We start from the raw sequence: 25,813 nt of genomic DNA, 5'->3' as shown, positions 1-25,813 counted from the left end.
AGTGTTTCACTATCTGTTAATCAGATCTGAAGGTTACACATTGTTTTTGTAAAGTCAGCGACAGTTTACCACCACAAATTATTGAAAGTGATAATTCAGTGGAGTGATTCATCTACACCATGCTCTTGTGTTTGGGGTGGGGGGGTAGGGAGAAGCGTAGCTCTCATGTTGTTTAGCTGCTGGCACAAAATGACTAGCAATTGTCAGAAAGCATTTATTTTTCTCTCTTGACGTTTCCTCCAAGTAACATGTAGTATTTATATTTCGTATAAATTATAATGCTGCATTTTTCTCCTTTCCTCCTCCAAATTGGTGAGGCAACTGTGAAATATTAAGCACAGGGAGAAGCAAACATAGGCACATAGTGGGTTATGACCCTTAAATCCTTTGGGGAATTCCTTCTGTGAACCTCCAAGCTATGGTGTTCAGAAAGAAGCTCTGAAGAAGGGTTAAGGAGTCTCCAAGAGTTTTGCAGTAGCTCTTGGGAAGTTAAGAGCATGCAAAAATTAGCCCTTGGAACTGAGACAAATAGCGTATGTGAGCGACTTAATGCCTCTCATAAAATCGGTTTAGTTTGCAAGAGAAAAATAGAAGAGGCAAGAGTGTTCGTAAGTTCCACGGTATTTTGAAGAGTGACATTATATCAAAAAGTGAAGCTGAAGGTGTATACATGTAAGACGTGTTCTTTAACCTGAGTTAGAAACTGGTGTCTTCAGGAGCTGGACTGGTTCTGGTTTCCTTCCAGATCTCGTATCGCTATTGGAAGCAGGAACAAAGAACGTTTTTCTCCACAGATAGATTCTCACCATATCCCACACCTCAGATTGTTCTGTCTGATTTATGTTTGCAGACCACTTACCCACAGCAGCTTAATATCTCAGTAGACCACAAAAGGACTGTGGCCAAGGACTTTACTTCTGTTTCTCCTAAAAGTGATAAACTCTGCACATCTGACAACTTTTTGCAGCTGCTGGTGGTGGGAAGGTTTGGAATCCAGTGAGCACTGCAGCATTTGGAAGTACTGGTTGGGTTTAGCATGAGCCCTGCAGAGTTCAGGAGCCCTAAGGAGGTTTCCAATTATCTGTATTTCCACTGGGACGAGACAGTGCTGCATAATCTTAGAAAAGCCTTCCGGTAGAAAGAACAGCTGGAAAGAAGAGTTCATGGTAGGGGGAAGGATAATCTTAGGTATAAGTCACTACAGCTTAATTCAGCTTTATGCCTGACTGTATGCACTGATCTCCAGCTGGGCCATTCCTCACTCAAAGCAGGCAGGCAAACTTGCAAAAATGTATTAGCTAGTGTGAAAACAAAAGGTATAGGGTACAAAGAGAAAAGAATTAAACATGAAAGGAGGAAAAAATATGGAATTGTGGTGATATGTCTTTTATGTCTGGAAATGACCCAAGAATATTGGGTCAGAATATGAAGAACTGCAGTGGAATCAAAGGGCACCAGACCTGCATTTCTTAAGGGTGATGGTGAGTTCAAATTTTGTCTTGAGTGTCACTGCAGCATGGTCTGATGGATACGACAATAGTCCAAGGAGTCAAGGCTATTATAGTGGAAACTGCATCCTCATTGAAATGGCAAAACTCCCATTTATTTCAGTAGGGACTGGGGTTTACCTCTTCTCCAAGCTCTTTTAGTAATCTTCTCTGGCTCCAGTCTTCCACTGAATACTAGCGAGGTGCCAAGCAGGGCTGCCCACCAGGCCAGTGCTGCTTCCAGTCTTGGAGGCAGGCAGGCAGTCATCAGGAGCTCATCTGTTCCCCACTGTGTGCTGCCAAGGTCCCAAATGTGCAAGTCTCTGCATTTCTGTGTTTTGTGGTTTTTTGCAGTGTGTGAAATGCCTGCTGGCTGCACCTGCATCTTTATAAGAGCAGTGCATGAAAGGCGCTAGACAGACCTCAGTGTTACGATTGTTATTACTACTATCAAAACATTTTCTAACAAATGGCCAGAATCATATGTCGAGATGCCTAAACATATGGGTAGAATCTGTATTAAGGCTAATTTGCCTCTGCTTTTATTTTTTTTTTCAGCTCTTTTTCTGTCACTCCCTCCTTCTGTGTTTGAAATAACAGCTACCTCTGCAAAATTCAGGGCTAGGGCTGCAGCTGGCATGTATGAAGATTTCTTTTGCTCCCACAGTGAGGTGTATAATTGACAGTAATGGCTGTAAAATCTAGAGCTCAGAGACTGGGTTGTTGGTTTTTTTTTCCCTTCTGAGCCATCGCTGTGGGAAATACAGAGTTTGATCAATGGCTGAACATTTCAGACTGGTATTAATAAAAGCAGAATGTTAAAGATCCATTTCAAGAATAAATTGTCTAATTTGGTTTATAATCCTAACCGTTGTTTAAAAAGAAAGAAGAGTAATAATGAAAACAAATTGCTCTTGATTTAAATATTAATCTTATATGGTAATTGTGCCGGGATAAATATTTCAGTTACAGAGAGTGGATTGTATTGTCAAACATAGGAAGCTGTGCTATGTCTGAATTCAATGCCCTGTATTTATGTTTTGTAAAGAAGAGCTGAGATGCTTTGAAAGCTTTCTTCTGCTCTGCCTGCTCTGTGTGTGTCACTGCGGATTATGGCGTGCCTCCATGAGTGATGTATGCTAACCGTAGGAAAGGAAGGACATCAAATTGTCACAGACTCCTCGCTGAGGTTGCTTCAGCCAGATCAAAATGATATATATCTTCATAAAGCCAGCAGCATCCACAGCACTGCGGGCTTTGTATTGTCTAGGAATGGGAAGCACAGCTAAAAATTCTCTGTTGTAGTTTCAGGGGGAGCTACTGTAGCTGATACTGTAAGTTAACCTCATCTAGTCATAAAATCATGTGCCACCGAACTTATCATCTCTAAATAGGCAACATACATTTCCAGTCATTTAGAAAACTGACATCGATTACTGCCTTCCTTTTTCCATCCCATTTTGCTCTCCCTGCTGAACCTTAGTGGTGTCTTCATCACTGAGTTGGTGAGGACTGGAATCACTGCCTGCACAGTCCCCAGATTTGAAGAGCCTCAGAACAAATTAATGGAGGACTTAATATCTTTATGTGGAAGGTATCAATGATCTAGTTTTGCTTCTTGCAGATCCTAGTTTAGTCCTTAGTAGTGGAAAAGTGGGCACCAGTAATTTGTTCTTGAATTTGCTGCTTCTAATTTTGCATCTCCTTGAATTTTGCATAAGATTTTGCCCCTTTTATGAACAAACAGAAAGAACTGTGAATTATTAAGAAAATAATTAAACTATTAAGAAAACAGTAAGAGGTAGAAACTTATTTGGTAGCTCTTTTTCTTTGGAAATTGTCAAAGAAAGGCGTGATTCATTTTGGTTTCAAACCAGACATTACTGGATTTTTTTTTTTATAACGAAAAAGAAATTGCTCTTTTCCGTTCCTTCCGTTTCAGAGATACTGCCATTTATTGTGTATCCGAGCATGCTGTGATGTGGAAAATAATCCATATTGCCTTTTAAATCTATGTTAGCTGTACTGGCATTCATGAGCAGCCCACTCTATACCAGTTGTACTCCACTTTGAGAAGCTTGGTAGTCAGAGGGAGATTTGTGTTTGTGATAGCATTCTGAACTTCGGTTTACTGCTTTCTTTGTCAGGATGTCTGGGAGCAAAAGTGTAGGTCATGCTCTTAATTATGTGGCAGACCTCTTTTGAGGGTTCCGTGTTCCTACAGGGGTCATTTTCATGCAGCATTGAGCAAAGATCAGGAGTAATTCTCTCCAGATGTAATTTGGTGAATTTACTGAATTGAACTGGTGAATTTGCTGATAAATGATAGCCCAGCTCAGCAGAATATTTAAATTCATTCCTATTTAGCAAAGTACTTACATATATGCTCACCCTATAAACCCAGACTGACCAAGAAGAGACTGAGCGAGCGTGTTTCAGTGGTTTGCTGAGTAGGGGTCAAATTCTGAACTGTGTCTGTAATGCAGAGTAGTTGGCCATGCATGTTATGGAGTGTTTTGGTGAGCAGCCAAAAGATTGAAGCCTTTTTTTTTGTATTTGCTCCTCTGGAATGAGTGTGTATATGAATTCTTAGGGAGTGTGCAGCATCCTTCCTGTCAGAGGGTTAACTGCTTCCACTTTTCTCCTGGCAGCCTGCTTCCCAAAACCTTAATAACCATCTACCCTTCTGTCCAGCTTTGTTTGAATTGGTCAGATGTTATTGGAAGGAATGATGGGCGCAGAGATTGATTGCATAATCCTTCCATTCTTAGGGAACCTGGCTAAAATCAAAAAGGGCCCATCAGAGTCATATCTGCCACTGTAAAAAAACAGTATTTCTCTAAGTATTTTATTGTATGTCTCAAAATTGGACTATGAATCTATAGTGCAATAGCAGTGAAAGTATAAAACAAAGAAGAGTCAATAATTCAAGCAACCTAATATTTAGGCGGCTACCATGAAATGAAATCCTGCCTGTGACAGTTGACTTTTTCAGCTCTGGGTTGATTGTTGTCTGCACGTCTAGCTGTGCTATTTATGAAAGGAAACACGATTCACAAATTTTAATAAAAGGGGCACATTTAGTAGCAGCTCTGAGTGAATATTGATCTTCACTCACTGCTTTCTATGTGAATGATTTATGAACCTATTGAAAATATTAATGATTGCTGGCGTTAGTGAATTCAAAATCCTAATAATTAGGGTCTCCCTTTCTTTTCCTCCAGTTCTTTAAAATCTAAGTTTCTTTTTAGAAGACTAGATGCACAGCATTCCACTGTCAAATACAAAGGTTTTCTAAGTGCAGTCATGAGATTCTTACAAGTGGGAGCAGTGCAATTCTTGCTGCAGCCCAGGCTCCAGAACTGGCGTCTGTTTCCCAGTGAGCCTTCATTTAAGATCCAAGATGAGTCTCTTCAAACATATTGATAAAAGTGACTTAAAAGTCCAAATTATATTAAATTGAAGACTGTCAAATACTGATGAAGCTTATATGATTTGATATGTTCACCTTGATGTGGGATTTTCTCGTTAGGTTGTGTTTCATGAGCTATCTCCCTAATTCATAACATGTCTGTTTCTCTCTCCTCCAATTTTCTAGTTATTAGTTTGATTGTATTACTGTTTTTTACTGAAAGAGTGCTTTACTTTTGGAAATGATGAACAGCTGTGTTGCATTCTGACCACATATTGAGACAAGGAAATGAGGACCTACCATTTCTCAGCCTGCCTAGTTAGGTCAGTGGGTATTCAAAGTCCTCTTAAATTTATCTGCAGAAGAATTCTTTTGTTTACAGCTAAATTGAGGTAAGAAAGGAGGCTGGAAGTCATTTGAGGATGCAGAAATGTGGAAGGAATAATTTTGAATGAGAGAGCTATTATCAGCCATTACATGTTTCCAGAAGGTCTGCAGACTTATTTAATGTTTGGCTATGAGGACCTGTTGTAGGAAGCAGAACTACGTTTGGCCACAATGTACATTTGAGTGTCTGAAGCGTGCCATGATCCAGTTGCTCTGAAGAATGGCTCATAGAAGGCTTCAGATCCAGCCAGGGTGGCTCCTCTGACTGCTTTAACCATTGGAATAATTGAGTTCTGGAGGAGACTTTCAGGGCAATAGAAGGATTAAAAAGCCGTATGTACTTTTATAAAATGGAGCTTGATAAGTTTATCAAGAGATTTTATGGTTGCAGTAGCAAGGAACAAATCCGTATGGACCAAGATCTCTTCCTGCCCAGACCATCATACAAGTGCAGCTCTGTCTTCCTTCCTGTGCTGTCAGCTTTTAATGTAGAATGAGTGATCATAGCTTTCATATTCATGTGATGTGTTCTTCGTGCTTGCTTTAGCAGCTCTCAGACTGTTTGCATATAGCAGATTGAGACTGCTGAATAATCAATTGTTTATGGTCATATAGAAAATATAGACCTCACCAAATGATAGTAGTTGAGTGTACTTGTGTGCATAAATCAGTGCAAATTGTTTCTGTTGTTTGGAGACAGGCTCTCAATTATCTTGGGAGTACTTTGCTGATCTCAGGGTACCTTCTAATGGATAATTCTCTGCAGCATAATAGTTGTGGTCATAACTTGCAATTACTATTTTATTCATTGTAATTCCTTGGAGAGTATCCAAGGATTTCTAGGCCATACATCTCCCCATATATCTCACTAATCTTAAGCTCAGGTGAAGCTAAGCCTAAAAAGGCATGAAAAGTCAGGTGCGTGAACAGAGGATGCAGTGCAGCCCAAAACGATGATACTGCTTGATTCAATGGAATAGTTCATGCTAATGAGAATGTGGGATCTGTGAACTTCTCCACTGGCACATCTTTTAATGTCACAAGTGCATCAAAAGTAATGATTTGTTTTGACAGAGCCTAGAATTCAACTGCAAACCTCTCTCATCATTGTCTGTATGATTTCATCATGACTATCAGATTATCCCAGGGTGTACAGTGATCAAACATCTGCTCAAATGCCAAAACTGCCATAGCTGGAGAAGTGAAAGGGAATCTGAGCGTTTCCTAACACAGAAAGGATTCTGAGTTCTATACTTCTCTGGAAAACAATGTGCAAAGATTTCAATTCTCGTAATTTAATCCAACTTTGAAATTGGTTCCAGTCTGACAAAGTGTTAGACCAAATGGCTTTCAGAGGTCCCTTTCCAAGTAAGATTATTCTATATTTTTAATATGTTTCAGCCCAAAGATTTTTCAAAAGAGAAAAGGCAACTGCAGTTATTATCTCTTCGGTTATTTATTTATTTTTTTTCCCCCACATTAATGCTTGAAAATAAGTTAGGAAGATACTCGAAGCTCTTTAATATCAAGGAAGCTGGAAGGCATATCTTTTTTTAAATTCTAGACTTGAACATTTGGGTAAAGAAAATATGGTTTCTTTTTCTCAAATGAACTTCGAACTTTTGCAAGATGTTTGAGTTCAGCAGAAACACTTTCTCTGCAGTTCACAGCAGAGGAAATTCCTACAGCAAGGATACTAATTTCATATATTGAATATGTTCCAAAACAGGCACTGATTTTAAAATATAAAGAAACGTGGAGTCTTGTGAAATGTAGTGCTGCTTCCACATATAATTACATTTGTTGAACAAGTGTGGGCACTAATAAGCAAGATGTGGAATGGATATGTTTCAGATCTTACCTTGGAGACAGAAAGAGCCAACGTGCTAAGATATTGGATCTTCCAGTCTTGATATAAGACTACAATTTCAACAATAAAAACAACAAGTAACAGAGATAATTTTCCAGACTTACATAGCCCAGATGGGCATCAAGGAGAACAGCTGATGTTTGGGTTAAGGATCATAAAGTACCAAAACACTGCACCTTTTCTGTGAATACAGAAATAATAATAGCTTTGTAAAGTGTCATTTCTTGGGGAGACTCATTCTTGAATTACCTTTTAGACAAGTTTCCCATTTTTCTCATGCTGAGGATTCTTCCTGACCTTTTAAATATATTATGTTTGCTAGAAAAATAAAACTAAATGCTGCATCAATGGCACTAGTGATAAGATTATCTAAGAGATTCATCAGAAGATGCACAAGAGATGCAATCATGAAAGGTAATAACAGGTGGAGTTAAGGGTGTAAAATTTTCACTCTTCAGTGCTTCATAGCTTATGTGATTGCTTTTCACTAAGACTGTGATCGCTACCTGGAAAATGTTGTAAACTCCGTAATGGGCACTCTGTAGGAGACAGAATTAATTCTGCTTATACGTATTCTGCATGTTCCCTTTTGCAGGGGGTTCACAGGATAAGAATCGGTGACTGGATTATAGCTTTGCTCAGTGCGGTTTTGCCTGATGGTATTTGGGCTACTTGGGCAGCAGTGCTTTATGCTGTGAGTTTGTATGCTGGGTATTCTCAAGAGCAAGTCTCTGTGGCACTCTGCCTGTGCCATCTGACTATGAAAATCCTGGGTCTCATTCCTTGCTGGTTGATTAGCAGCATGTTGGTGTGGCAGCTCCCTTTTAATAAAGGATTTGTTTCGTTATCATGAGACAGTGATGTTGAAGTGCTTGTGATGTTGGTAACTGTCTGGGAATTTGTAATGTGAATGAAATATCCAGGGCTTTTTCTGTTAGAAACAGTTAAGACTGGTATTGGCCTGTGGACATGGACTTATGGGTTGTGATTTGGGAGTAAAACTCCTGTAGCTTTACAAGTCCTGGGCAAACCAATGATCTGGAAGTAACATATCACTTCTGAATGCACCAGAGAGTTATTTAATTGTGGCTTTTATACTTGGTTTTTCTACTCACAAAATCGGTTACTTTGCTCTTATTTGGTATCTTTGTCAGTTCAGAAAACAATCATCAGTTTCTGTAGTCTTGTGCAGCAGTGTCTGAGCCTCAGATGGACCCTGTAGAAATTCTCCCAATTAATAATGATCATTTTCTGCTATATATACATGCTTTGCTCTTTTGCAGCTTTCTCACATTTATGAGTTGTGCTATATTTATCATTACTTTTATGCTGAGGACAATAAAAAAACAGCAGGTAGAGAAACACAGACTGGCAATGTCTTTGCAGGTTTTGTTAGTCTTAGTGCTGTCAGTAGAATTGTTTTCTTAACCCTGCAATTCAATCCCACCTTCATAGTAACTGTGGCTTTTCTACTGCTGCCTCACGATTGGGCTACTTGAGAAGCGCTTGATGTTTACTGACGACTGTGTTGAATAATTTATTGAGTGATTATTAGACTGGATGTAATAAAGTCAATGTTGATTTATCATTCCCTTAGCATAATGTGGTAAGTGATTACTGGATTTATTATGTCAAGAGATGCTCAGAATGATGGTTCTGCACTGAAATGCAGGGCTAGTGGGGAATTACTTTTTAGATTTATATAATATTTTTTAAAATGGTTAAATTTTATGTACTTCTGAATGGTTTTAATTATTTGGGAAAAGTGCTGTCAACAGCTGGAAAATGGTATAGTGAATAATTTATTTAAAAATAGCAAAAAAAAAAAACCACCACAAAGTCAAATAAATAATTCAGCAAATGTTTCTCGACCAGCACTGCTGATGCCATGCTCCATAAAGACAAACTGATTTGTTTGAAAGAACTTTATTACCTGATTAGCAGACTCACTTTTGGTAATTTTTCTTGCTACTTGGTTCACTTTTACACCGATTCCTTAAGAAAAATGATTTTTCATCACTGAATTTTTAATACTAAGATGACAATGAATGCAATTAAATTTTAATGTAGTACTCTATGTATCACCTTATCTTGATGTGTAGTGTTGATTAATGATCTTCCTTGTAATACAGTGGGATTGATTCTCGACATATTGGATTGCTAGAATTCCCTCTCACCTTGGGAAAGTCAGAACCCCATGCCTCAGTTTCCTGCCTGTGATCAGAATATTTCACCCTTTTTGCATTTTGTTAAGACAGGTATCAGGGGCTGATGTGTTCAGTACATGTACTACTTTACAAGTAGTGTGTGTTGCAAGTGTTGCACCATATTCTTTAGTTTTCTTTTAACAGAACTCTAAATGTTTTGTAAACTCAGGTATTTCATCTTCAGTAGCAAAGGAGAGGTGAAAATCTTGTTTGCCAGTTAGGCTCATATCCACTGAATGGATTGGTGGATCAAGCATTGGATGTGTGGAGCTCTTCAGCTGAGCCAGCTCCTCAGCTGGTGGCAAGAAACATCATGTTGTTAGCTTGTGCCATTTAAGACCATTACTCACCATTCAAATGAAGATGAAGCTGAATTTAAGTCATACTGCTGCTGCTGAATCTGAGCAGTGGTGACTGTAAGCCATCCATAAACCCCTTCTGCAGCCAACTGATAGAACTGGAAACAGCTAGCATGGTGTGTTATCTACTATGGCAAAATAATATATTATCTTACTTTTACCCCAAAATTTGTACTTATTTTGAAATGACTTTATTTCTGAAGCAGTTGAGAACAGCCACCACTCTGTGGTGTGCAAGTCATCTTATCCCTTTTTATATGGGAAAGTCATTTTCAATTTAATTTTTTCTCCTGTAAAATGGGAATAACAGTTTTCACAAACTCCCTGAGGTCTCTCGGGGTCAGCTGTGCTGGTCGCTGCTTTCTTTCATGCTGGAAAGTTTTTTGCAGTTATCCATGGAAACATTTCTTCCTTTTCTGAGTGCTTCTGTTCCACCTCAGCCTGCCCTGTGCAGCATTTCAGGCCACAGGTTCTTTCAGTACCTTGCAAGAGCAGTGCTAGAGACATGGGTACATGTGTGGAGGTAGAACATAATCAAAATTGTCTTCTTAGTTCTCCCTTAAGGCTCTTTCATTAACATTCCTATGATATATCTTATTTAGCATATTCATGGCTTTAGGCTTCTCGTGTCTGTGTAGCCTTCTAAAGACAGTGACAAAACTTTGTATGTCATATTATGAGAAACATTAAATGCCCAGTCCTTTTAGTAGGTTCAGAACAAATCTTGTTCTGCAAGCATTATATAAAGATCAAAGCTGATATCATAGCTAGTGAAATCATGAATGGGATGCCTGAATTGACTAACTCTGCCAGCATCCAGTAGCTATTCTTGGATTTACTGGGTTTCTGCTTGATTGTCCTGCAGGGCGTACCAGCCCTACAGACCCAGAGGAGTGGCTTTTTCTTTCCTTAAAGAAACTTGACATAATGATTTAGGTGTTACAAATTGGCCATGGGCCTTGAAACCAGTCTGTCTGATTGAAAAGGAGTCCCAGGCCAAAAGGACAGAAAAGAGATGAAAAAAAAACCATTGGCCTCATTTGGGGATGTCAGAATAAAAAGGTACAGAATGGCTCTGCAGAGGAGGAAATACTCCCCCAGAGAGAGGACAGTGTTCTGCATTCTTAATTTGTTCGAACTGCTTGATCTCTTGGACAGGAAACAAAAGGCTGTTTAAGAAATACAGTGCAGACCTGCTTGTGCTGTCCTGGCTGACAGGAGGAAAGAGCAGCCTATTCCCTTCCAAGCCAGTTTCCTGTTTTATTTTTCACCCAGATTTTCTTGCTTGTCTTTGCATTGAACTGAGACTGTTTTTACGTGGGTTTACACAATGCATGGCTCAGGAGGGCTCTGTTCACAAGGAGAGTTTATTGGCACCACAATGAACTCTTATCACACCTTAACAGTAAGTCTCAGAAATAGTGAACTCCAGAGTTCCTTCATCATCCTAGTGAAGGATAAGTCTTGAAGTTATCATCAAGATCTGTTCCACTTTGACTACTCCTTAGCTCAGCTTAGATTGCTGTCATTGAGTTTGGCCAGAAATTAAAGGAAAACACGTTCGGTATTTTGGTTAATATCTTGTAGTTACATAGCATGGGAACAGTTATTTATACACATCATGCTCCACTTCTGTCTTCCCATCTTTTCCATTCCTGTTCACTCTTCCTTTGTTTTCCTAGTAATTTTTCCCCCTTTCCTCCTGTGTCTTACTCATTTTTTCTCCTTTTCTTCTAATCTCCAACATACCTGGAAAAAGACTAAGTTGATTACTTTTTTTGATGATCGTTTTGGCAGTTTTAAGTTTTTCTGTCATGTTCTGCCCTGCGGTTCCCTCCTGTGTGGCAGCAGCTCATTGCTGTGACAGGACACATTGCTGGTGACAGCACCAATTCTGCAGTGCCGATGACTGGTAGCAGTATACACCAATGCAACAATAAAGACAAGCACCCTGAACAGAATCTCAAAACCAAGGTTCGTTATCTGATGATTTAATTAGTTCTTTATACACAGAAACCATGACAGAACATGCTGTACAAAACAGGACGGCTGCTAGGTATTTATAGTCAATGTGTTGCCCATTCCTGTTCATACAATTAAGGTAACTGAGTTTCCATAGCCACAGCTGTATGCAGCAGCTTTCTGATCCTTCCTTGGTCAGCATGAAATAAGACTGCATTCAGTGCTAGTTTAGAAATTCTGCTCTTTTTTTTTTCTTCTTTTTTTTTTTTTCCTTTTTTTTCTTACATGAAGAAATGAGAAATTGAACACAATGCATTCCATTTTGGAAACACAGAGGATCCTTTTAAATTCCACCCAGGATAGCAAAGACTCAATATACCCATTAAAATAGAAACCTTAAAGATGATCAGATTAAATTCTTCAAGCAGTAGCTTTAGATAAAGCATTGAATTTAGCCAGCATGATAAAAATTTTGAGTATCTTGGGAAGAATCCTAAACAGGGGCTGTTGTCAAAACTAGCCTTAATAAAGGATATGCCTAATGTTCGCTGTTTCCTACATCAGCTAAGAAAACCTGCTGGGTTTAGGAGCACTTTTTTTTTCCTGACTCTAATCATATTCTGAAATGTTTTCTTTTTCTCTGTGCTCCCGAACACAAGTGGCTTGTGGCACTTCAGTATTGTCCCTTCCTTTCACCCCTTGAATGTCACCCTGCTGAAAGAAATCCTGCTCTCTCCTTTCCCTCTGCACTAACATTGATGATTCTTTGGCCTTCAATGCTTCCGAAGTAAAAGCACTGTCATTCTCAGTGTTCCCTGGATTTCTGCACCATTAAGAATTTCTGCATTCCCCAACAGCTTTACAGTATATTGAGTATTTTCATGTCTCTATAAATGCCGCTGGACTATAGAGCTCACCTTGCCAAGATACGCAATAGAAACTTTACTGCATTGCTTTCTATACAGTAGTTGATTTTATTACAAGCTTTGGAGGAACAGCACCTTTGAGCCCCTTTCTAACTTCCTCTCTTTACAGTTCTGCTTTATGATATTCACTTACGAGGACTATGTAACCTTTTATGAAGGACAGCATATAAAGACAAAGTAACATGGACAAGTTGTCAGTAACACCAATATTGCCAGAGTATCCTGGAAAGTCACACCTAAAGTCTTTGTTCTTTTCTGGTGTTTTTACTCAAGGATTTTGGTCAGATTGGCCAATACTAAATAGTCCAGTTTTGTAACTCTCCCACAGCTGGTTAAATTAGGTATTCTTGACTTAGATGAGGGCAAAAGCAAAATATCCAACAATCATTTCCATGTTTTCTGACCCTCTGCTCTGAACTGCCCACGTTTACAGATTCCATTCAGAGTTTTAGCCTCCGTTGTCTTCCTCTTTTTCAAAAAGCAGACCATAATTTTAATGCAGGGCTTTCCCTTTTCAATGACTGACTCCCTTTACATCTGATCGTATTTTGCTTTAGCAGGAAATAACAATTTGTTCATCAAGGAGAGAGCCTTGGAGTCCGATTTTTTGGGCTGTGCAGATAAACTTGCCTGTAGCTTTAGCCATGAATTTATGTTGATCTGCCTTTGTTTCTTTAACCGTAAAATGGAGCTGTGCTTGGTGGTCCATGTCCCAGAGTGTTACTAAGTCACTTGAATGTATGGAAAGTACTTTGAGATCTTAAGACAAGTTCAAATGATTAATTATTAAACCCATCATCCACCAAATCCTCTTTGTGGAAGAGCCCTAATCCAATGTTTTATTAACATAAAAGCAATTATATTACTGTCTTATCAGTCATGTGAATGGAACCTTTATTTCTCTTGCTTGCTTCCAGTGCGGATGGTCCTTCCTCTGAAATCATGCAGATTGATTTTGAAATTGAAGACCTAACTGACCTACCTGAGACCCAGCTCATCACATGGCAGGTAGAATATCCCGGAGATACAACATCTGATCTCGGAGTATCCAAGATTTATGTCAGCCAGAAGGACCTGGTAGGAGTTCTCCCTTTGGCTATGGTAAGAGATTGTCTGGCATTCTACGAGTTTTGAATAGTGGTTTACAATTCTCGAGTCTGATGGGTGCAAGTGATCTGCTGAAAGCCTAGGGGATGACTTCAGTTCCTTGAGAAACAAATCCTATCATGTGAAGTTTGCTTCATATAGTGCTGCAATGTTTGAGGGCAAAACTCAGCTTCTTGTGGAAAGCAGTGCTATGCTCTCTTTGATGTGTGTACTGACTTCTGGGAGGCAGGGGCTGAATTTATGGCATTCCCAGTGCTCAGACTTCATGCTTATTTCATGGGATAGCATCCCTGGACAGTCATTTGAATGTGATGGATGTCTCAGTTGAATCACAGGTAGTCTTACCTTTGTTCTAGTGTTAAGGGCTTCCCAAATCACATTTTTTTCTGCCTTTCAATTCTGATTCCAGGATTATTTTCGAATAAGAAAAGTGAAAGTCATTGTATGACTTCTGAGTGATTTCAAATTGCCTGGAGAACCCAAAATGTAGTACAGAGACCACTGGCTATTCTGCATAAATGTATTCAGATGGGCTGCTTCACCACCACAGTGCAAACAATAAGGTTTCAAAAATACCTGATCCTTAACTTATCTGAAAAATAACACTGTTACCCAAATTTCAAGTACAAACAGTGTTTTTTGAGCTTCCTCTTCCATCTGTGTTTCTTCGTTGTCAGGGATGAAGTATAGCAGTCCAATCTGTGACTTGCCCCATTTTGGATTTTAGACAATCTACTAAAAATATTGACACAATATTATTTAACAGTGAAAAGAAAAGCAAAAAATCAATCTCAGAGCCTTTAAAAAAATGTAACCTGGATGGTTGCCTAGTGATAGCCTGTTAATTATGCAATTACTGAAAGCTGTGAAGTTGTTCTATGCACCTTCAGATTCAAAGAGCTGATAATGGCTATTATTATAATTTACCAACTTTATAACTACTCACATGTTGTGATGCTTTATTTCACTAGAGATATTTCTTCTCATTTGTGATGGCTCATGCTTTCATTACCAAGCTGTATGTCACAGCTGAAACAGCTCTTTCCATCTTGAATCATGGCCATCTAACAAGCAGAGCTGTATATCTAAATCCCTTTGTTTCACATGGCTGTTTTTATGGACTAGTTCCATAGGTAATCTTTGTTGTTTTGCTGACAAAAGAAGAGCATTTCAGGTCTTCAGATTGGACCCTGGTGTGCAGTCAAGTGAGTTCTGGAGTACTGAGGACTAAGGCTGTAGAGGTGATCTGATTTACATAACCCATACATAACCATGCAGGGGTTGCTTATCTTAGTCTCCTAATGAATAGATGAAAGAACTGATTTTTTCTTTTGGCACAAATGGTTGCAGAAAATACTGGATCTTCTCACACAAGTCCATGATCCGTGACTTCTTTAATATAAAGTAATACAGTGGCCAAAAATAGCTCATAAGAACAAAGACAGATTCTCCTGCGAGTTGCTACAAATCAGCTCAATCTCTTCATTTCCATTAAATGAAGAAAAAAGCCAGCCCAATTGCAAGAAGAACAAAATTCAAAGGTCATATAAAGTCTATAAAGTTATCAGTAGGTGGCATTTTACAAGGCGACAGGTGTTGGAATAATGGGTAACAGAGAAAGCAAAGATATATGGCTGAGATCCCGTAATTACTGACAGACTCGGAATGGTTTTAACCTTATTTGCATTAACTGAAGTGTCAGGGAAGGAACTCTGGGGTATCACAAATCTCCAAATATTTGTGACATCTCACTTTTTACTTAGGAAATGATGATTCGGGTGCAGACCTTTCAAGATGCGTAATTTAGTGCTTCAGATTTCCCCGTGAACTTAGCAAAGCTGGTTTGTAATTTTAAATTTTTAAATAATTGTAATAAAAAGAAGAAGAATTTATTCTATTTAGGAGGAACCGCTATGAAAGCGAAGTGCTACGCTCTCTCCTTCAAGAGACTGGGGTTAATTTGGGTTAGTGTTTCTGGGCTTCTTAGCAGAACACGTAGTTTCACGTTTAAAAGCACCAAAAAGAAATACTCTTGAATATTTCAATTGCAGATTAATTTTTCACAAGAGCCATTTTACTGCTTTAACGTCAGGCAGAGCTTTGTTGCTTGTTTGTTTGTTTTTTAATAGACTCACACATACCACCTCTGCACCAACCTTGTTTTTTTTCTGTAGTCTTTTCTGACAGCTATTATGGATTTGTAAATTACAAAGCAGGAGAATGGCCAATTTAGAGCTACCTGATCTAGTGGTTAGCAGCCCTGCCCATAGCTGGGGCTTAGAACTTCATGAACTTCTCTTCCAACCCAAGCCATTCTATGTTTCTATGCCTTCTGCTGACAGTATTAGGACACTTGCTACAATCACCTCACCGTTCTTCAGTGCTTATTTGTTTCATGACATAATAGCATGCCAGATTTTGAGACCCCTGAAGGGTCCTACACCAATACCAGCAGCACAAGATGCAGCAGAACACTCTAGGATGTTGATAAAAGCTGTTGGGTGCATTTTAAGGATGTGTGGGTACCATAAATGCTGGCATTCCTGACACTTTAATAACACTTTTTCTAATTATGAAGAGTAACATACAGAACCAATCTTGGTATGCTGTGCATGGGACCCCAGACAGCCCTTGTTAGCAGAACAGGAGTAGCATGGGAGAAGATGTTTAATTTGGGAACATTTTAAGAGCCCGTGAGCACCTTTCTGGATATTTGCAATGCATGATCCTTTTGTTCCCTTAAGCCTGATGAAATACAGGCAAAGATGTTTATCCAAGGTTATAAAAAAATAATGGCCTTTCAATGTGATTGCCTTGTGGTACCATGTACAGCCACCCACAAAACCACTAGGAGTATTTATGTGGTATAATTTCCTCCACAAGCCCAGCTTGTGCTGTCATTCACACATTCCTTGCATTGCCACCGACCAATCCCTTCCCACTTCCCTGCTGGCTCTCACTGAAAGGTCTGTGTCTATGGGTAAAATGTGTTCAGAGAACTGAAAAAGAGGAGTCTTAAGTACATGCTGATCAATACAGGAATGATAGAGTTCTGGACTCAGGATGCCAGTAGATTACTCCATGGTAATTACTGCAATTTTGACACTTTGGGGAAAGAAATCTAAGAATGGCATAGTGAAGAATGGGAAAAAGATAAAATATACATTGAGACACAAACCCAGCTCCTCTTAAGAACTTTGAAATATGGCAATAAAAAGGCATACGGTCCATTTGTTCATTAACTATCTTGAACATGCTAAACTACCAAGATTTTCTGAGTTGAGGATGGGCAATGTACTGTGACTGCCAGTGAGAATGTATGCTTGAACCTTCTAGAATATGATGTATTATATTTTATTGGTATCTGAAACAGTCAGCTTCCAATTCCTATTTGACTTCTTTCTGGTGTTTCTTCCCTCTTCTATTTCTCTCCTTTTTGGTAGGTGATGAATGATATGGGTTTAATCACTCAAATTGCACATTTGCTGCTATTGATTCTTGTTGTATTTTAAACATTCTGCGAGCTTTTTCATAATTGTGGTGTTCACCTTTTGTTGAACCTTAATGATTAGGTGAGGATGAGAGACACATGAGCTCTGTAGCCATCTGTGTACATACAAGATAATCCCTAATGAGAAAAGCAGAGGGCAGACATGACATGCTGGTAAATGGATAAGTTGAAATCCGTTCTGTAAATAATAATAACAAAAATGGTGAATAGAAATATACCTTGTCTGTTCTTTAACTGAACAGGCTCTGGACCTGTAAATTATTTGCCTTTGCTGCGCATATGTCCTAAACTTACACTGTTGGTGCCCTCAATTTGTTTAATATATGTATTTAGTATATGCTCTCACTGATAAGGAATCAGGGCAAAATCTCTGTTTCCATTTGTGTATATTTTAGTAGAATTATCAGAGAAACATTGAGTGCAAACCCTATCTCCATTGCATGTTCTTTTCCTCGGACCCCATTAGGCACATTTTGGCTTGTGAGAAGCTATATTTATGGCAGTCATATTGAATAAATTTTATCCAAAACTTGAACACAAATTTAACATTATACCTTTTGGATAATTTATTGAATCAACTTGCTCCTGGTGTTCTTTATAAACATTTAATGAAAATGTTGACAGGAAATAAACTGTTCTACCGTCAGCATGAGGAGCTGGATGAATAGACCAAGTAAATAAATAAACTAAATTGCTGCAACAAAGAGGTTATCTCTTATATAGGAAGTGTTTCCGTATTAAAATAATTTCTAATAATTACAGGAATCAGATGTAATGGCAGTAGCAGCCACTGCAGGATTAAAAATGCTTATGGTATTAGTGCTCATATAGATATATCTATATTAAAGATTTCGTTTTTAGCTTGTGCCATTTATATTCTGGTAGAGCCTCGAAATCAAGCTCGGACTAATCTACCAGTGTGTTCAGTGCTGCACAAATGCAGATTTAATTGTAGCCTCGCCCTGAGGAACTCAGAAGGCAAACAGAGGAAGCCAAACCATCAGGATAGCAAAGGGGGCCTGTGCTGGGGGTCCGAAATAGGATCCTTACTATCTACCATCTTAAGCTTGCTGTTAGGATGCTTTAAGGTGAACTGAATGCTTTCCTGAGAGCTGAAACCTCAATCCCCATCCACGTGCATGATGCTGTTGAGATTGCATTGGCCAAAACCAGCAGTTCTCTTGAGGGCAACTTTCATTAACACTCATGCTGACACTCAGCTTTGTGTGTGAGATGTCTGCTTTTAAAAATGTAGTTAAAATGGTACGCATTTCTCAAGGAGAACAGTTTAAATCAAGATGATATTAGTAAATCTGAGACAAAGTCCACTAAAGGAAAAGTTACTGCAAGTAATCACTTCCTTTTCATAAACACATCCTACTGCTTCCTATAATTATGTAGGTCAATGCCAGTTTCTTCTCAGAAAACAGACTTTTCAGTTCAGGTTGTCACTGTAACTGTTGATGCCATGGATTAACCTATCTCTGAAAGCCCACTCTATGGATTGGTTCTCTGTGGTTCAGGTCACTTCAACAGGAAATATTGAAAAGCCAATTAATTAGTCTTTTTGTGATGCATGAGTCCGTTTAGTTTCCATTTCACATTCTAATAACTGTAATGAGCCTGTACAGCTAATAGGAAAAACGTTTTATCTAGTAAACACATAATAATCCTTTATGCTTCAGAAACTAATTGAATCATAGATATGTGAAACTACAAGACATATTTGCTTCATGTAGATGTAAATTTTTTACGTCTTGTTGGAGCATGTGATACTGGCATCTATCTGTATCCAAACAAGAAAGCAGTGAGCTGAGCAGTCCAATCTGGTGTGACAGTCCTGGTATTCCAGTGAGACTGTTTAAGAAGAGAATATATTCAGTTGCAAGGGGAGTAATGTGTAGAGTTTATTTCTCCATTACCATCGCCTTTTAAGAATGACATTGTTTGGTCCCCTACTTATTACTATTATGTTAAACATTGGCCTTGCTCTCACAGGCTCCTGCTGCCTAACTGCCAACAAAGCAACAGATGCACACGTTTTCCAGCATCAAACGTTTTTCTTTTGCCAAAGGTTGCTATGGGTTCATGGAGAATGATCTTAAGGATGATGATGTTGTTTAAGACAAGAAGTTAGAAATCTTGTTTTTGTATCTGGAGCTGCAGTTGCTTGCTGACTAACACTGTAATCACCTGTAATAATAGCAGGCAACTGCCACCCTGGTTTTGTCTGAGTGGGGGAATGAGTAATGAGGATTCAGACTGGCTGCTGGCAAAGCTGCTGACAGCCACACAATTTGATGCGGAACATCGAAAATTAGGTTCCCCAGAGTAACAGGAACAAACACAGGATATTTTTCTTACGAATTAAAGTCTAAGAAAAATGGCTTTGCATAACAGCTGCTGTTCTTTCTTAAGTGCAAGTTACATATGTTTTTCTTGATTAGAAGCGTGTGGTTGTTTTGGGGTGAAATAAGCTCAATCCTTCAGCCCTTGACAGTAGTTCTGTGTCGCTCTGAGGCTGAGTGATGCTGTGAAACACAGAAGGTACAGGAAAACAGCAAGATACTTCAAGTTCTATCCAGAACTTGTCTCTGCTTCAGTGGACACAGACTTAGAAGATGTGGTCTGTCCATCACTGACCCAGTCTTGTCACACTGCTGGAAAGCCATTGGCATTAAAGTGTTGTGCTTTTAAAATAGATACGGCTTGGTGGTGAACTGAGTTTTCAGAAGTATTTGAAGGTTTCTGAGCTGTCTGGTTCCAGCCAACTGAAAGGGACCTCATTTCCAGTAGGCAGGTGATTTGAAAGCCAGGATGTTCTGAATGCCCCATGCTGAGCAGTCAGGATGATAAACACTGGTAAGCACTGAAAGCCTGGCAGCGTCTAATCTGGATTACTTTTGAATATCTTTATATCTGTATGTTAATCAGACTGAATACTAAAGACATTTCAGAAGTTGTAGGTTTAAAATTTTATTTAATTTTTAAACGAGGGATGGTGTTTGCCTGCTGTCACTGAAATGCAGTCGGATTTGGTTTATAGAAAAGAGATTTATTTGTGTTCCTCTTTTGTTTTATGTCAGGTTTCACTCACAGGATTTTTAGGAGTGTTGCCATACGAGGCGGTAAATATTCAGAACAGTCTTTAATTCTGGCTGCTAAATTGCTTTCACTGAAATAAAGATCACAACTTTTTCTTCTGTGCTCAGATTCAGTGAATTTGGTCACATCAGGACACAGAGTTACATTGCTTTAAGAATTTCTCTTCAAATGTGTATGGCCCCTCCTTCCCCTCCCTTTGGAGCAAGTCTTTCTGAAGAGCAGTGAGATTTGCAGTGTAACTGAGGCTGAAAAGGAACCCCAGATGTTACCTGTGCAGCTTCATCTTCTCTTTATGCTCTGATCAGGTGGCTGCAGAAAGCAACATGTCTCCCCTTTGCCTGCTCCTCTTTGGGCTGAACAGGGCTAGCTCTATTCTCCTCTCCTTTATGCCCACAGCCAGCTTGGTGGCTCCATACTGGCCTTGCTCCAGCCCATCAATATCCCTGACTTGAGCTGCAGCCTCTGTTGGTTTCCCACCTCTTAATTTATGTGGTTATGAGAAGATTTTTCCCTTTTGGCATAATGAGAGGGATGTTGCCTTAATTGGTTCCCTTCAGATTAGTGGTTTGAATAAAACATAGCTGAAAAAGGAGCAGCAAATTTCTTGCTGCTGAAATACATCCATCACCACTGTTAGAGCAAAGCAGGCAGATATCACCACATTTTTCAGCTTCTTGACATCATATTCATCTGGTTTGTGATTCTAAGGGGCTAGGGCTTCCTCTTTTCCCCTCTCTTTTGAGGATTAAAGCTTTTGAAATTATTTATTTACAAGCCATGGAAATCTCCCCAAAATGGATTTTAACAAGTGTGTAATTGGATAATTTGACAACTGGTAAGCCGAAGCCCCAGAGATCAGGAATTACACTTCACTACAGAATAGTCGTACTTCATGCAGAATTAATTAGATTTCCTCTAGATTACAAGTAGCAAGAAGAGTAGTCAATTAAGAGAATTATTCTCTGACTCTTCCATCCTACTTCTAATTGTCAGCCAGTGGTATTAAGTATTCTTTACTCTCTGTGGGATATCCTCAGACGCAGCACTCCAACCAAAGAGGGTGAGGGACAGTGGATTAAACACTGGACCAGGATTTGGAAGCAATGGGCACTGTGTGCAACTGGCACTCATTCTGAGAGGCTGTTTGCCTCATCTGAGTGGTGTTGGCTCCATGGGAGGCAGACAGCAAGGTGAATACTGGCTCTTGACCAGGTGATAATGTATTTCAGCAGCGTTGCTAGATTGAGTAATGCTTACCTGGCTCTCAAGTTGGGTTGCTAGTGGTCTGTGTAGAAGGATCAGTTCAGGTACAGCTGAGCAGCGTCAGAAGGAGCAATATGAACTCATGGTTTCCAAGAGTGGTTCTGCTCATGTTGAACCAGGACCACGGGGACTTGTCTAAAAGTAGGTGGTGTGGACCCAAACCATGCAGAACTGAGATCTCAGCACTTCATGTTTACTGAATGCAAAGAAAAGGTGAATGTGCAAGGGGATGTTTGCTTCATTTTTATTGTGACCTTCAAAAAGGGATGAGGAAAAACAAAGTAAAATGTTAAACCTCTCTAGCTGAGATTTCAGAGTACCAAACATGTTGTTTTGTAATTGCTGATGTCGCTGGTAATTGTGAAGAGAATACAGAAAACTGAAAACCTCAAAATGTGAAAAGTGGTCTTTTAAAAAACCTTGACATTTAAAGAGCCTAAATTGTAGGCATGTAAGAAATGTAAATGTGGAATTAAAAATATATATATAAAAAAAATCATATTCTTTTTCATACCACTTACTTGCAGCTCTATCATAACATAACACAGTGACTACCCTGCAGTAGGATTCTGCAAAATTACTACCCTGGAGATACAGTAGTCACAGTTCAAAGTGACTTTTTTTCTGCCGTGCTAAACTTCTGTTTCTTAAACCTGTCAGCCCCAGACAGTGTGGAAGTATTTAAACCACTATATTTTGTATGCAAATCGGTCACGACACATTGAAAAATAGGTTACAGGACTTTCAGATGTGTACTGTAAAGTGGTTTGGGTTGGAAGGAATCTCAAGGATCATCAGTTTCCAATCCCCCCTCCCACAGGCAGGATTCCTAACCAGTAAATCAAGTACTGGATCAGAATGACCAGGGCCCCATCCAACCTGGATGTCAATAAACTTAGGTCACTCTGAAAGGAATTCATCCTATTTGTTTCCTATGTGTGAGTAAGCTCAGATAATGGAGAACGTCTGCTTTTTTTTGCAGAAGGGCTTGAAGAAGTAATTTGTGATTATGAGACCCAGTGAACAGAAATTTTGACTGGGATTCTGAACAGTAAAATCATCTGGATAACATAATAATAATAAAAAGGCCCAAACCTTCAGTATTTCTCAGTAGCATCAGCTTTTTCTCGTTGTCTGACATGCAAATGTGACAATATCCAGGCTGACAATTATGTTTGTTTGTTTTCCTTTTGAAAAATTCATGTACTCAGATCACTCTGGTTGCCCTTATCCTGGCCCAGCACAAGGCTGTTCTGTATTGTCCGTTGCCATCTGTGCTATGAAAGGAAAATATAACGTGATTAGTCCTCAGGCAGAAATTTTACCTTTTTCTTTTCAGGAGGAAAATCTGCCAAGTTAGCCTGTTTTTATGACATTTCTGTTTAGAAGAGAAGTAAGATACTAAAAAAAAAAAACAAACAAAAACCAAAAGGGTTTCCAGCTGCAAGAAGATATTCTTCTTTCAGGATGAATTCAGCCAAATTACTGGAGACAGAGGAAAGCAGCCGTTCTGCAGTGCAGGCTGACATGGCAATTTCTGGCATCCCAACAACTAAAGATGAGGTTGAAGCTCATGGAAACTAAGATTCTGTGAGTTTGGGACATTAGACATCAAGAAATGGGCTGATAACTGGAAAAGATTGGGAAGCACTGCCGACAGTGTTTTTCTCTGACTTCCATATATTGCAATAATCCAGATTAACAAGAATAGAAGGAATCACCACCAGAGATGGCTTTAGGAAATTGAGGAGGCAGATTTTACTGCTTAGCACATCTCTTACGGATTCTTGTAGCCCAGGAGACTTCAAAGGTTAAGGTCAGAAGGTACGCTCTGCTATTTATTTGGGTGAAATTGCACAGGGATGTCAGTGAAGAATGTACTCTGCTGAGAAGCTGAGAAAAAAAATTCCAGAGTAAGGAAAGAACTGAAATCATTTTTCTTGCAAATCCCATTTATCAGTGGTACTGAGGTTTCTATGTGGAGCACTGTCACCTTTCCCTGCCCTGCTACAAGCAGAATCTGAATAAAACAGAAGCCAACACTCTTCCAGAGACCTTGAGAGTTGATCTGATTTCATGACTGTAGTAAATTCCCTCTGGGCAGCATGCAACCTGATAGCTAGGCTTTTTTTGCTTTTGTATTCCAGCAAAGCACCCCTTTCTGTGGTTGTGACACTGAATGGTTTAGCATGCCCAAATAAACAGCTGGGCAGATATCACCTCTGCAACATCTGGCTGGCCAAGAACTGCCCTTTCTCCCTTGTGAGCTGAGTTTGATCCAGCACTGTCAAAAACAAGATCACCTGTTTTGTTATCTCCTGCTTGCAGCAGGAGGTGATGCTCTGATCATCTGTTGGTTTTCTATTTATATTCTCTTTGGATTTACAGATTTTTTTTTTTGTAACTTTCTGAAGCGTCCAGCCTGGATGCACATTAAATGTCAATGAGTTTGCAATAGTATTTTTGTTCTCTTTCTGGTAGGGAGCAAATCTTAATTGTAAGACTTCTTGCTGATGGTGTCTGACAGCAGTTAGTAAATGTGAATCTTCTAAAAAAAGACTTGATAACTAGCCAAACTATTAGTAATAACTGGTAGCATGTCATGGTACAATGTCTGTAGATACATTGGGCTACTTGTTTACGAGCCCATAGATGCTCATAGCTTATCAAAGTAAAGGTCCCTTTACTTTGCCATGTCATTAAAAAGCAGTTTGGCTGCACAAACAGAGCTGTAGTTTCTGCTAGTAGCATTGCATTTGGGTCTTCTTGGTGTTTTCAGACACTCTAACAGTACATCTGGCAGGAGGCCGTTGTGTAGGTTTGTATTTTAGAATCCTAATTCTGGACAGCAACAAATATATCCTTAATGTAATGAGGATATTTATATGCAGTCACAGCTATGCTATAGCATATAAAATCTGAATTACAAGAGACAAGGATTTAATAGCATAAAAAAAAAAAGGGGGGGGGGGGCACTATATAATCTCCAAGAAGCTATCTGAAACTTTGTTGTTTTTTAGACAAGATCAATTAGATAATGTTAAGTACTGACATGGAAGCAGATGTTGATAACTTCAGTTTCAGATAGAATACCTTCAAAAGAAGGTATTTCAGTTCCTCCTCCAACGCTAGGTTCTCTAAATGCATTTAAGTAATTCAGTCATTTCTAAACCCAGCTGGCCCATCTGTGTATCCACTTCTTCACCTGTGTAACAAGGATACCACAGAGTTTTGTTCTATTCCTCTCTTTTGAAGTAGTGCTAGTTGTAGTTAAATAATATTTCCCAAGCTATTTGAATTCCTCCAGTAGAAACTTCTATAAATGCTGACGATAGAGGGGAAGAATTCAGATACTCTCATAAACTGTATACGCCAATTGTTTTAACTTCATACCTATCTTCCCACTGCCCTCTACTGGAGGTCTAATCTCACCTTCCCACAGATGTAACTGCATCACAATTCAGCATGTGTTGGTACACGTGTGAATATCTTAGTAGTCACTTTTCTTTACTTGTCTGATTTGTGCTGTTCCTGACCAACAGAAAGGTCACCCAAAGTAACGAGAACAGAGAATATCTGTTCCCCTTCAAAAGATGCTACACGTACTCAAAAACGTACATCTGTTCAGTTCTTTTAGTAGTGTTAATTAATGCACAGAGAGGACTGAGGGGCAATCGTAATAAAAGGAAGGGTAAGAAGTAGCCAGGACGAGGAAGGATGGGAATATTACTGTAGCTGAGATGTGTTCCATTAACAAACTGACATTTTGAAATACCTGCCACTCGGCTCTCATTGCCTCTTCTGTTTGTTTTTCTTAATTGGATTAATTAAGAGATGCTTCATGCACAAATGGTTCAAAGAGAGCGTTTAACTAATTTCCCGTTTTTAAGAATCTTAATACCAAGAAATATTGAAGAGTGTTTGTAGTAAGTGCCTACAGAACCTAACAGATGCTCATGTTGCATTTACTAAATGACTCTTTAGAAGATAGCACTTCTGTGATCTTTGATAGACCTGCCCACTTGTCATAAGGATTGCACTAGCAGTATTTCAGTGGTATCACAAGATGGAGCACTTAATGTCAGAGATTCTCTCTCATGCCATATGGAGCTCCTCTGCACTGCAAACACTTTCTGACTTTCTTTCCACCTGGATATTGGTAGAGCCCTGCAAAACATGAGTGTGCATAACTGAGATGCCAGGAGAGTGCCCATCAG

At 39.2% G+C, this 25,813-nt stretch overlaps 1 protein-coding gene across 2 annotated transcripts in view; it reads left to right on the top strand.

Moving 5' to 3' along the window:
* Positions 1–25,813, top strand: part of TMEM132D (transmembrane protein 132D) — a 192,759-nt gene that overhangs the window by 104,335 nt on the left and 62,611 nt on the right. For both annotated transcript variants that reach the window (XM_072350881.1, XM_072350880.1), the window contains one exon: positions 13,528–13,711. In XM_072350881.1, coding sequence (XP_072206982.1) covers positions 13,528–13,711 — 184 coding nt within the window. The remainder of the gene's footprint in view (positions 1–13,527; positions 13,712–25,813) is intronic.

This window comes from Excalfactoria chinensis, chromosome 16, assembly GCF_039878825.1.
Source record: "Excalfactoria chinensis isolate bCotChi1 chromosome 16, bCotChi1.hap2, whole genome shotgun sequence".
NCBI lineage: Eukaryota > Metazoa > Chordata > Aves > Galliformes > Phasianidae > Excalfactoria > Excalfactoria chinensis.
This window is presented reverse-complemented; position numbering and strand designations above follow the sequence as displayed.